This window comes from Aricia agestis, chromosome 12 (genome assembly GCF_905147365.1).
Source record: "Aricia agestis chromosome 12, ilAriAges1.1, whole genome shotgun sequence".
NCBI classification, from domain to species: domain Eukaryota; kingdom Metazoa; phylum Arthropoda; class Insecta; order Lepidoptera; family Lycaenidae; genus Aricia; species Aricia agestis.
In genome coordinates, this window is record NC_056417.1 from 14,640,506 (window position 1) to 14,654,895 (window position 14,390).

Consider the following 14,390-nt stretch of genomic DNA (forward strand, 5'->3'; position numbering starts at 1 on the left):
TTCCCCATGTAAAGAGGCACCTTTGCCTCTTCACAATGGTTGGCCTGGCCCACTACAGGCCATCGCCATTGTGTAGTCGAAGTGTATGGTGGCGGATGATGGTCATGTCAGTATCGTGATGACTTTCAGTGGGCCAGCATGGACAATTGTGAAGAGGAACCTCGAGCGTTTTTATAGACGAACGGCACTTGTTGATGACAGTTGACGGCTGCGTGCCGTAAAGCTAAACGTAGCACACGGGCGCTGCGTCATTACAAAGTAGTCTTAACGTCAACACCCCCTCCCGCTTCGTCTCGGGGGCTGCTGTCCGTCATGTGTGCGTTCCGACGACGCAGCGCGCCGTATGAACACTTTGGTTATTTGTATGTAAACAATGCAACGGCAGCGCTGCGTCGACATAACGCTGACGCAACGTGTGGACTGGCTCTAACGACTGCGGATGGACTGCGTTGCGCCTAAACTCGTTTATCGTGCGGGAACCATATATTTTCCGGGATAAAAAGTACCCCATGTCCGTTTCCGGAACTCTATATATCTCCAAGTATCTCCAAACAAAGCAAAAACGATTCTTTGGTTTAGACGCGAAGAGGTTACAGACAGACAGACAAACAGAAACACTTTCCCATTTATAATATTAGTATAGAAAATATTAATATGTTAGATAATAATTCTGTTTGTTTCTAACAAAAATGTTGAATTCATAATATCAAGTTGCAGAACAAAGTCCTGTAATAAAATTTGTGATTTTATATCTTTAAAATAAAAGAAGGAAATAATTTTCACCTGGAGTGTAAATAAAGTATAATTTGAACATAATGAAACGTCTCTCATTGACGTGGAATGTTTTGTTATTAAGACTACAAAATATTTCTCGTTTATTTCAATAATCCTCGCAATAATAATTTGTTTATGGTTGATTTGAAACATTGTGTCTTTAGACTTATAACAAAAAGTTTACGTTTAGCTTTAGATATTAGGTTGGGGAAAAGTTTCTTCGCATTTTATTTTAAATCCAAAAGGTTTTTTTATAAAGTTTATTTACAATTGACTAAAATGTATATAGGTGTAATTTTTTTCGATACCTTTTTGCCATCTTGTTGGTATGGTATCCCATTGCTGTAAAAATGGGGCTTCTGATGTTTCAACTGCGACAAATATGAATTTAAATGAAAATCTCACATTTACCTAATTTGAATTTGGAATTGTCTTCTGTATTCTTCAAGCCCCATAAGAGCACCGGTGATGGCGACAACAATAGAATACAAAAGCAATTCCTGGAATCCGCGATCGAATTATTAAAACATTTTTAATGATACCAAAATCAGCCAGATACAATTAGTATAGCCCAAGACATTTTATGACAAGTTCATACATACTATACTGTAAAAAGACTTTTTCCCCTTAAAATATTTATTTTATTTTAATTTTAGTAATTAATTGATAGACTATGTAGATATAATTAAGGATATTGTAAAAATTTCAACTGCCTGTTGCCATTATTGATGTATGGGAGCCCCCCTTAAATATTATTTTGTTTTTAGTATTTGTTGCTATAGCGGCAACAGAAATACACAATTTGTGAAAATTTCAGAACTCTAGCTATAGCGGTTGAGTTACAGCCTGGAGACAGACAGACAGACGGAGAGACAACGAAGTCTCAGAAATAGGGTCTGTTTTTACCCTTTGGGTACGGAATCCTAAAAACAAATAATGTATGGGATTTCACATGAGGTATCGCAGTCTGCGATGCCCTCTAGTCCCATAAATATTATATTTTATTTATATAGCTTCTACAGTGAATTAAAATAAATTGGGTAAATAGTGAAATGAGTTTTTTCAACTCAGATATTTTTTCAACATTTCGCTATTTGTAACGTCATTATTATTAAATAAGTTTTATATCAAGTTAATAGAGTACTGCTTGCGACAAGGTAACAAAGGTTCTCATTATACTACAAAGCAAGTATCGACGGAATTGTTATAAACTATATAAGAGTATATTGCTGCAGATAATATTGTTATATTTATAGCTTAATATCTCATCTTAACCTGAGAAGTTACAGATGTGTACGCTTTCATTTAAATTTTTCAAAACTACTTTTTAATATTCAAATGAAAACGCTAATGCCGTTATTTTCATATCTTTGTACATTACGCCGATGACATAAGGCATAATTTCATTCAAATCCAGAGGTAAAATACCCCTGAACTGTTTGCGAGTTAAATTGAAAAGTAAAAGCCACAGCGTTCATTTCAAAACAAACGGTCAACTTGGAGTAAGCTTGTTATGAAGTTGCACCAGAGTAGACGGAATTATAGAGTAGTACCTGGATGACCGAGCTTTGCTCGGTATAGCAAACACCACTAATCTCCATTATACAAGAGGTCAGTGGCAAACACTCATTGACTTCGTGTTACTTAATAACGCCATCTGCTGGTCGTTAAAACAATTAGTTGCTCGCAAAATAGTATTATTATCCGCCAATAGATGTCAGGAAGAGTCATATTTTTCAATTTATCGATTATCGATAAAACACGAATAAAAATACATTTTCTGAAAATGATTCCTAGCTAGATCGATTTATCGCCCCCGAAACCCCCCATATACTAAATTTCATGAAAATTGTTGGAGCCGATTCCGAGATTCCAATTATATATATATACAAGAATTGCTCGTATAAAGATATAAGATAGCGACTTAGAACTGATGTTGAAATTTTTAAATTTGACGTACAGCGAACTATGATGAAAATCGTCGCTAGGGTTGTTAAATTGTTACCTACGAATTTAAAACTATGACATATTCGCTGGACGTGTTCCTCTTTGGTCGTATTGTTGTTTGTGTTTTGGCACATACGATTAAAATTGTCAGAATCCAATTTTGAAATCTTTATTTTAAATATTTAAAAATAAATTATATCAGCCAGCGCGAGGCACATTCCGTTCATAATCCTAGTGAAACTGAAACTAAACCTAAAAAAACTGAAAAAAAATGGGATCAGTTTTTGTAAATAATGTGACCACGTCAACACGCGCTCGGCAATTTCTTAGCAAATAGGCACGGACGTAAAAAAATAGGCAATGATATTCTATGGTATTTTAGAAACTCATTGCAAATAGGTCAATAGTAACATAGAATATCATTGAAATAGGTTAAGCAAGGCGAAATTTTGCACGTAAGTTTTGAATACATTTATTTGATTTTTTGTAATTACTATTGATTTCATTGGATTAATGGTCATGTTGTATACACTAATTAACGTTTATTTATGATTTTTTTTCCATTTTCCCTAACAATATAAAGGATGTCTACTATTAGTTCTTGAAAATGTAAAAAACCTAATAGATGACATGGATCTCATCTTTTAGTTTTGCAATACATACTAAAGTTATTTTGTAGTTTATTCTGTAGTTTATTCTACTGCAAATATCATCACTATTCTCTGAAAATATAATTCTATTAACAAACTAACAAATTAGAACTACTGTACTTAAAAATGGACATATTAAACCTTGTACTGATCTAAAAATCGATTGCTTTAGTTTTTAGCAGTAAAAGGAGAGCTGAGAAAAGAAATAAGAAAAAAGAAGAGGCAAGAGAAGTATGGAGACTAAAGACTGAAAATAAATTTTCTAGGAAAAAATATGAAAAATAAAAATAAGGGGAAATATAGTTTCAGCTTCAGCATGGAAGAAGAATGGATAGAATCAGGAGACAACGTAGATAATATTTCATATGCATGTAGTTATGATGAAGTAAATGAAATCTTTAAAAAAAACGGCAAATAAAGACCTAATAATAGGAAAAATGTAAAATGTGATGTAATGTCAACTATTAGTTCATATTGGTGTCTACTATTAGTGATGTTCGTTTATTGTGATGTCATCTATTAGTACTTATGACTAAGTTTACAAAAAGACCAATAATATATATTTTTTATTGATTTGTCAGAGAATAATTATAATAGTTTTATTTTGTAACAGTTACTGAAGACATGGAAGAAATTATCAATCCTCTATTTTCATAAATATATATTTTATAACATTCAAATGTTTTATGTTTCCTTAAAGCGTCTGCCATTAGTGCTTTTACCTTATTTTATCGGAGGAATAACAATAAACGTAATTGTCGTTTTTCTAATTTTACAGGTATGATATTATTATATTATTGTTGTATTTATTTTGTTTATAATTTTACTTTTAGTGATTAAACTCTTATTTTACAGAGAAACAAAATTGTTTACTTGTTTTCCTCCATACATCAAAATAATCTTATAAAACGACAATTCGCTTATCATAACAGTATGGAGAAGCTACAATTTAAATTTACTTTGCTATCTAAAAACGACGGAAAGTCCAATGTACTTTCTATAACGTACTCATCAACTACATCAACTCAAAGTAATAAAGAGTATTATATACCTGAAGAATTGCAAGATATTAGCAATCACACAGAAATAATGCAAACCGCTACATATAGTAAAGTGCGAAATAGCCTAAAGAAAAGATATCAGACCAGAAGGATCTGGATAAACATGACAGAGGAGTTGATGAAAATTTATGTAGACGAAAATGATAATCTACAATTTGGAGACCAATATCAAGATATTGGTCTCCAAATTGTAGATTATCATTCTTAATAATAAAAGTTCTTCAAGAAGAACTTTTTCTTGAAGAACAGGTGATCCAAAGGAGTGAGAATGCAGGTAATATACATGAAATTAAATATCAAAGCCTTAAGGATATCGCAGAAAAATTTATAATTGATACATTTTCAACTAAGAATATGAACGCAAACTTATAGATGGACACATTTGAAAAAGAATGTGCTCGTTTTTGCGTCACAACTAATGAACAAAAACTAGAAATTCTTAGATTATTTTTTGATAAGAATTGCATCGACTGGTATAATTCAATGATTATGAAGCTAACACTTAACTCTGAATGGTCTATTTGGAAGTCAAAATTTTGTGAGACTTTTGCAAACAAAGGGTGCAAAAATCCAGTCAATTTAGCTTTATCATATAGATATAGAGATGGTTCTTTACTGGATTATGCAATAAGAAAGGAAAAGCTTCTACTGGAAATGAGAACATCTATAGATGTAGGCACATTAATAGACCTGATAGCAGCAGGCTTACCAGATCATATATTGCATAAGATTGATAGAGAGATTTTAACAGATACGATAGATTTGTTCAATGTACTAAGAAAACACGAACATATGGTACAAAAGAAAAGTAATATGATGAATGGAAAGAAAATGTATAAGACTGCCTGGCGAGCTAATGAGTATAATGAAGCAACTCGAAATACATGTAAGATTTGTGAAAATTTAAATAAAGGAGCTCGTTATCACTCAGAAGCTACATGTTGGTTCAAACCAAAAGATGATAATAAGGTAAAGAGAAATTTAATAAGACATGTGAATAATTCCGAAATTGAGGCGGAGTTAAATGAATCTGAACAAAAAAACTAATAGTGACACTATTAATAACTATAAAATTAACAATAAATGAGAAGTTACAAAAAGATGGAATTTACGATTCAGGCTCTAATGTTTCTTTGATAAATTCAAAATTACTTAAAATGAAGAATAAAGGAAGAAATGTAAACGAGGCAAGCTTAATAACTATTAATGGTGTCCAAAAAGCAACTGGTTTGACTAGATTAAGAATTAAGATTTTTGAAGTAGGAAAAGACGTGGATGTTTACGTCATTGATGAAAAGAATTTCAAACATGATTTTCTCATTGGTTTGGATATGATAAAACAGTTTGGATTCAAACTGAAAAGTTAACGATTATTCAAAAGAAATATAATTGTGAGAACAAGGATAATATGATAGAAAGTGGAGATGTCAGCATGAAAAGAGAAATATGTAACGATGGAATTACTGGAATGGAAAATATAAAAATAAACTTTAATGAACATGTCAAAGAAGATGATATTGAAATGAAAGTAGATCATTTAGAAGATGGTGAACAATATAAAATAAATAAATTAATTGATGACTACAAGTCAGTTTTTGCTAAAGACAAGTATGACATAGGCACTGTAAATGGATATGAAGCTAGAATTGACTTAACAGTAGAGAAATACTGCAGTAAGAGACCTTACAGATGCACGGTGGAAGATAAGAAGAAGATAGAACAGCAGATAGCAAAATTACTTGATAATAAGCTAATAGAAGAATCCTACAGTCCATTTCCACCGCCAGTTACATTAGCATATAAAAAAGAAGACAATAAGAAAACAAAATTATGTATCGTGGCCTTTGAGACCCAGTTCTTGCAAATTATTCACATAAATTAAAAACAGTAAGGGGCCCAAAATAGAGCCTTGGGGGATTCCAAAGGTAACCGGTAGTGCACTACTTTGAGTATTATGGTCAAACTTTACAATCTGGGATCGTCCGGTGAGATAAGACTTCAGTATTTGTAGTGCTTTACCGGTTATTCCTATCGCTTCCAATTTACTTAGGAGAAGGCTGTGGCTTATAGTATCAAATGCCTTTTTTAAATCTATGAATACTCCCAACGCAATATTCTTTTGGTCAATATTATGTTTAATTTTAGTAACCAGATCATTAGTGGCTGTTAATGTATTACTTTTAGGCCTAAATCCATATTGACGATCCGAGATGTAATTAATTGAGCTTAAGTACTTTACAAGCCTTGTATGTAAAACCTTCTCGAGTATTTTTGACAACGTCGGTAAAACAGAGATAGGTTTATAGTTACCTGGATCGGTTTTTGGACCAGATTTATGAATGGGGGGCCCTTCGCCGTTTTTAGTGAGTCTGGGAAAGTACCATCTTCTAATAATTTGTTTATGCAATCGGTCAACTTGTCCACTATTAGGTCTTGAGTAGATTTGATTATCTTTATCTATCCAATCTCTCTTTGGTGTATTTAAAATTTTGGTTTTCATTACTTTACTTCTATCTTTACAACGTCTAATTTGTTCTTCAAGTATTGTAAAGTTGATAGTGTCACTTGATTCTTCCATAGATTTAAGAAGATGCACATAATTTATAGCTTCATATTGTAGGTAGACCTTCCGCGGTGGCTTTGTTTTCTTAATTTCTAGGTAGATATGTTTGTGATCCGATAATGATGAATTAATGATAATCATATGAAATTTGTCTTCGCTTAGGTTAGTGCTAACGTGGTCTAGTATAGATTGCTTGGTGTTTCCTTCACGTGTACAATATGTTCTTGATATTTTATTTATAAGTGTAGTGTGTACTTAACCGAACTAAGAGCATAATTTATGTTTTATTTATTAGTTATTTGATATTTCTATTACAAGCCTCCATCTCTTCAGCCGTGATAGCGTAATTGTTAAAATTTTCACTGATATCGTTTAATTTCATATCATCACACTAACTTGTATTTATTCATAATCATCTCTCCCCAGACCATCTGATCCAGAACAGCAGCAGCGACGTGCTGGCGTTCCGCGCAGTGCTCAAGCTCACCCCCTCCTACCCCACCAACCCCCACTACCCGTAAGTATAGTCCGGCCGCGGAATTTCATAACTATAGCTTTCACTCGCACACATTTTTTTGGTAAGTCCGGTCACGGAATATATAATAAACTAGCTGTTGCCCGCAACTTCGTCCGCGTGAATGTATGTTATTAAAATAGAGATTTACAAAATTGAATAACCATCTACGACTATTTTATTTGGATCTACATTACACACGAAATTTTTAATGAACCACGAAAATAAAGAAAATTGTATTTCTGTACTAAGCAATAGCTAAATTAATATTGGAATTTGTTAAGTCAGACTGTTGCCAATAATAAGTATGACAAAAACGCTTGAAGGCACGGATTAAGTTCCTGCTGTCCACGATCACCGTAGTATGCGACATCAGATTTACACTGTAGGTTGTCTAGCATTGTAGTTCTTTCGTCTTGGCAGAAAAAATTCTCCCAGAGAACATGATTCAAACATACTGCCTTCGGTCGTACATATTCTACCATTTCTACCTATGTGCTCGACCGATGCTAGTAACTTAGATCCGTAAAGTTTGACTTTAAAATTTCCATGGCTGGTAACGAATTGAGATACGCAGTGGTCAATATCCATCCAGGGTTTGGATAAGCGTTTACGAATATTAGGAAAAGTTTTAAAGATCGACCTTTGCTACAATTGGTAATCACTTTGGTTGTCGTTGTAAATTTCAAAGAGCTTCTTCAATTCCATTACTTATCAAGTCACCGTTTTTAGGGTTCTGTACCCAAAGGGTAAAAACGGGACCCCATTACTATAAGACTTCGTTGTCTGTCCTTCTGTCTATCTCCAGGCTGTATCTCAAGAACCGTTATAGCTAGAGTTCTGAAATTTTTACAGATTGTGTATATCTGTTGCCGCTATAATAACAAATACTGAAAACAAAATAAAATCAATATTTAAGGGGGGCTCCCATACAACAAACATGATTTTTTTGCCTTTTTTGCTCGATACCAATAATTACAACATTGAAATTTTCACACAATTTAAATGTATGTGTAATTTAATAATTAATAATAAAATTGGAATATAATTAAAATTTAAGGGGGGCTCCCATACAAAAACACAACTTTTGGCCTATTTTTCCTCTATAACGGTACGGAACCCTTCGTGCGTGAGTCCGACTCGCACTTGGCCGATTTTATTGTAAATATGGTATCAAATTCGGACAATCTATACAAGAAAAAAAGAATTTTGAAAATCTGACCACAAACAGCAAAGTAAACATTAACTCCTCGTTTTTTGAAATTCGGTTAAAAAAAAGTATCTATGATGTTGACCAGGGATGTAAGGTATCATCATGCCAAATTTCATTGAAATCGGTCCAGCGGATTCAGAGATTAGCCTGTACAAACAGACAAACAGACAAACAGACAAACAGACAGAGAAACAAAAATTTCAAAAACAGTTAAAATGTATTCTACTACTCTTCTAACATGCCCCTGACTCATTTTTTCAAGTTTATTTTCAATGTACAAAAATTTTACCTCTACGATTTTATTATAAGTATAGATAGATATAGATATAGATAATAATAATAATATTTATTTCATCAAGACTTAATACATACATAATATAATTTTAAAAAATGTGCTTTTAAGTGCTAGGAGCACCTGTCTTTAGCACTCTCATAATATTATTACACTGATGAAAAATAAAAAAAACAAAAAAAATATCAGCAGTGGATGCGAGTATCTGTGTGTGTGTGTGTGTGTGTGTGTGTGTGTGTGTGTGTGTGTGTGTGTGTGTGTGTGTGTGTGTGTGTGTGTGTGTGTGTGTGTGTGTACGTGTGTGTGTGTGTGTGTGTGTGTGTGTGTGTGTGTGTGTGTGTGTGTGTGTGTGTGTGTGTGTGTGTAGTATGCGCGTGTGCGCGCGTATACGCGTATGCGAGAGTACGGGCGTGCGTGCATACGTGGGTGTGTGTGTGTAGGAATTCAGACCTATAGGTACCTGCATAAATATCTAGAGACCTATGGTCCGGTCGAGGAACATGCACAATCTTATACCTATGCTACGAGTATTATACCATCAGACTTCAGAGGAATCGATTCCATTGTTTGGTCAGTTAATACCTAGCCCACACGATAAATCACGACTTATGCTAAGTACTCACATACGGTTTTGCTCGATAGTTTTACTCCAAATCGAGTAATAATTACTGTATGGACCGCAAAACTCACAGCTCGAAGGCTCGCATCGAGCGGCTCGATGCAAGAGATTCATAGAATGAAATATATTGATTTAGAATAAAACTATCGAGCAATGCTGAATGTGTGGACGAAAGCCCGAGCCGCGAGTTCGCTCGACGTTATAGAGAAAAACCATATGTGAGTACTTAGCATAACATTGCCGTCTTGACAATATAAGCCAAATAAGTATGTCTGCCATCCGCCTATGAATCAACTTCTCTGATAGTAATCGTAGTTTCACACAGTACGGGAGTATTAGAAAAAAAATTACTATCAAGCTAATTTCTTGTGAGTTGCTTCATTTTGATAAGACGAACAACATTTTTATTTGCGAAAAATCTCGAAAGTGGAAGGTAACAGAGATAGAAAGGATTTCATACTTCAAGTATTATACTTGAATTGATGGTCCTAAAATATGGACTGTTTTATTTGTAGGACAATGTTACTCTTAAATTATATGACTATTAATCTACAAAACTCTGTAATCAACAAAACTTGGTGGACTACGGAACCCTAAAAAGCTGATTTTTTGTATATTGATAGATTAATAGTATAATACATGTAGTTACATAATATATATTTTTTGCCGTTTTTCATGTGTTCCTTATGTTTCTTACGTGCAAATAAATAACCTATTATTATGGTATGGCAGGCAGCTGTGTCAGATGATCCGCAAGTTGTCGGCGGCGCCGCCTTTCTGCGTACCCAACTACCACAAGATATTCGACGACACCTCCGTAAGTAAACAAGCCTATTGTGACGTCATCTTGACGTAATTTTTGCGAAGTAAGGACGCGTCCTTACAAACATCCGTGTCCATACGTTTTAATAGCGAAAGTGTGTCGATCTGTCTGTCTGTTACTACTTCACGCCCAAACCGCTCAATCGATTTTGCTGAGGTATGGAGATACAATATGCAAAAGTATGTTGGTCTGCGTGCCCTACTGCCTACTACCATAAGATATTCGACGTCACCTCCGTGAGGAAACAAGCCCATTGTGACGTCATCACCACCACTTTCTCACAGAAAAAGTGTTTCGCCAAGTGAGTGAGTTTACCGGAGGCCAAATCTACCTTATTCCCTTCCCTTCCCTTCCCTATCCTCCCCTATTACCCTATTCCCTCTCAATTAAAAGGCCGGCAACGCAGTTGCAGCTCTTCTGATGCTGCGAGTGTCCATGGGCGACGGCAGTTGCTTTCCATCAGGTGACCCGTTTGCTTGTTTGCCCCCTTATTTCATTTTAAAAAATTAGTTTGCGAAGTAAGGACGCGTCCATACGAACAGTTTAAATTAAAGTTTGTGGGTAAATGTCATTGATTTAGAGTAATAGATTAGCAAATATACGCTCCTTACTAATTATTATAAATGTGAAAGGCATATTAATTTAAGTCGGTATGTTCCACCACACCTGAAACGCTAAGCTGATATTGATGAATCTTGTGATGTTGATATTATTATCCTGAAAAGGTGCACGGACATAATATGAATTTCAGCAGAATGTAACATTTAATTTTGCATAAGTTTACTACCGTTTGAAGGTAAGAATCGATTTAGCGTACCTAATTGATGCAATTAAAGTAAATATGTCTTTACATTAATTGAACTTTTTGTAGGTTAGAAAACAACATAATTTACTCGTCAATTATAGCCCATGACCACATTAACAGATAATGTAAGTGAAGAACGGTCTTAAGAATGACCTATCCTTACGACGAAAACATTATGTAAGTAAATGAAAAGTAATAAGGGAGCTACGTTCGTAACGACAGACAATGTTCCATTAGAACTAAGTAACTATGTTGATATATCATTACCAAACGCTGATAGTTTAGATGGGAGAATAAAATGTAGCGCATATAAAAGTAAAAAGCGCAAAAAAAAAGTTTTCATGGAACAAGGGTAATGTGACCACACGTCCCTCTTTTGGCGGGACAGTCTCGCTCTCAGGCCGTATGTCCTGATTTTCTGGGACCTTTTCATTTCCTCCGAAATAATAAAAATGTCCCGTTTTCCGCAATGGGTAAAATTTAAGTCAACAATAAATAAGGCCGACGGGAACCGTAGTTCGAAAGTGTTGTGTTTAATTAGAAAAATTATTTATTTATAAAATTAGTATTTGCGATTAATATCTATCTCTTTTGTAGAATGAATTTCAGTATAAACGTGTGCGACGCGTACGTTGCTGACAAATGTGGGAATCACCTATAAGAAAAATGCTCTTCGACAAAATCTATTTGTATTTTGTAATTATAACTGAACAATGTTCGCTTTAACTTGAGAAATTATTATGTTTGTTAATTATAATTTATCAAATCCAAAGTTTGCCAACCTCTAGTTTAGGTACAATTTGGTACAATTTCAATTTGTGGTCTAAAATAATTTAACACTATGTAATAATTTATTTATTGTATTGCAACATAATTTATTGCTTAATAGCACAATGAATTTACAATATGAGTTTGAAATTAGAATTGAAAATTATTCAAGCCTTGTAATGTAAACGTTTGGTCTGAATCGATACTATACTGTACTCGGCGAAACATGGCGGTAGCGGTCATTGACTCCTTGTCAAAAACTTGTCATTTTCTTTACCACATCTGACACTTCATTGTCAATCGCGGTTTACATAGTAAATGACAAGTTTTTGACAGGGAGTCAATGATCGCTACCGCCATGTTTCACCGAGTACAGTATAATATTATAAATTTGAAAGGTTTTTGTCTGTATGCCTGTCTGTCTGTTACCTCTTCAGCCCCAACGGCTGAACCGATTTTGCTGATATTCGGTATGGAGATACTTTGAGTCCCGGGAAAGGACAAAGAATACTTTTTATCACGAAAAATGTACGGTTCCCGGGCGATAAACGAATTTTGGCGTCACGAAGTCGCGGGCGTCTTCTAGTTTTTTATCGCCAATAATACTTTCATTTTACTAACATTTCTTGAAATGTGAAAAACTATACAGGTTCAGGTACAGGGGTGTTAGGTTTAACACGGTTAAAAATGCCGTCTTCATACAAAACAAATTGCCCGGATCGGCAATTTGTATGGGTACGAAGACGGATTATTTTGAGTTCCCAGTATTATTCTCATAGAAAAAGTTGTTGATTTTGACGGGCTCATTTGATGGTTTTAAGGATAACGGTGTTAAACCTAACAACTTGTATATTTTAGACAACAGTATAATTAAAATAGTAGTCGCTATTACGATCTTTCCCACATAATTTGCGTATTGATCAAAAACTTAAGAGATATGGTACAGATATCCAAACTAGAGATGTTATACTAAACTCACAAACAAATTCATCATCGTACTTCAAGTAAATGCAAATCATATGCATAATGCATATTATGTTTGACTATCAAAGGCAAAACCATGAGAGTCAAACTTTGAATACTCAATTTTGAAAAGCAAAGCAAATAAAATGCTGGTTTCAGCCTGAAGTATTTTACTTTTAAACAAAAAATTTTTTTTCATCTAACCTATGCGTGTGGGGTATCTATGGATATGTCTTCAAAAATCATATTGAGGTTCCTAATATTATTTTTTTTCTAACCTGAATAGTTTGCGAGAGAGACTCTTCCGAAGTGGTAAAATGTGTGTCGCCCCCCTCTAACTTCTAAATGACAAATTAAAAAAAATACATGATGTACATTACTATAAAAACTACCAACGAAAATTGGTTTGAACGAGATCTAGCTAGTGGTTTTTTTTTACGTCATAAATGGTAAACATTAAATAAACTTTCATTAAATCAACTGAAAATATATAAAAATAAATCAAAAACTTATTAATTTCATAAAAATAAACGTAATAACGTTTATTCTAGACTATAAAACCTGTAAAAAAGCAAAAAAGGAATTCTCGTAGCTTGCCTCTATGTCGTAGCGCTGTAGCGCTGTAGCGGTCTACCACGTAGCATCGCTACATCTTGGCACATAATACGCTGCATTTTAGAATTCGTTGTATGAAATAATGTGAAACCTCGCGGTTTGTATAGTTAAAAACTGTTAAAATTATGAAATATGACAAGTTTTGTGACAGAGGGTCAATGACCGCTACGAACAGAATTCGGCAATTTGAGAATAGCTATCAAAACCGGTTTCGACTTTGTTCAGACGGATTCTCCTTAAATTATTATAAATGCGAAAGTCACTCTTTGCGCATTAACGGTCGAACCTATTTGTATGGATTTTGAGAGAGTAACAAACAATCGATCAAGAATCTTTTACGGCCGTTCCCGATATTTGATCTATCTCTGGTTTTGCCCTACTAGAGATAGGAATAGCTCACATTACGGCCATTCCCAATATTTGATCTATCTCTGGTTTTGCCCTACTACAGATAGGAATAGCTCATAATTGACATAAAATATATGTCTCTAATGTCTAATCTGAGCTATTCCTATCTCTAGTAGGGCAAAACCAGAGATAGATCAAATATTGGGAATGGCCGTTAGACATTAGAGACATATATTTTATGTCAATTGTGAGCTATTTCTATCTCTAGCAGCGCAAAACCAGAGATAGATCAAATATTGGGAATGGCCGTTAGGCTACACCTAAAAATAAAGACGTTAGAATATCCAAAATGTCACAATATACTGAAAATACTTTTATTTTATTCTATTTGATAATATCCAATATCCGATATAGTATCCTATCGTGTTTGAAACA

General features: G+C 34.1%; 1 protein-coding gene across 1 annotated transcript in view; it reads left to right on the top strand.

Annotated features, from left to right (window-relative positions):
- LOC121732244 (guanylate cyclase 32E-like) overlaps window positions 1–14,390 on the top strand; it is a 153,048-nt gene that overhangs the window by 100,183 nt on the left and 38,475 nt on the right. Inside the window, exons 9-10 of the mRNA XM_042122061.1 lie at window positions 7,422–7,512; window positions 10,366–10,450. Coding sequence (XP_041977995.1) covers window positions 7,422–7,512; window positions 10,366–10,450 — 176 coding nt within the window. The remainder of the gene's footprint in view (window positions 1–7,421; window positions 7,513–10,365; window positions 10,451–14,390) is intronic.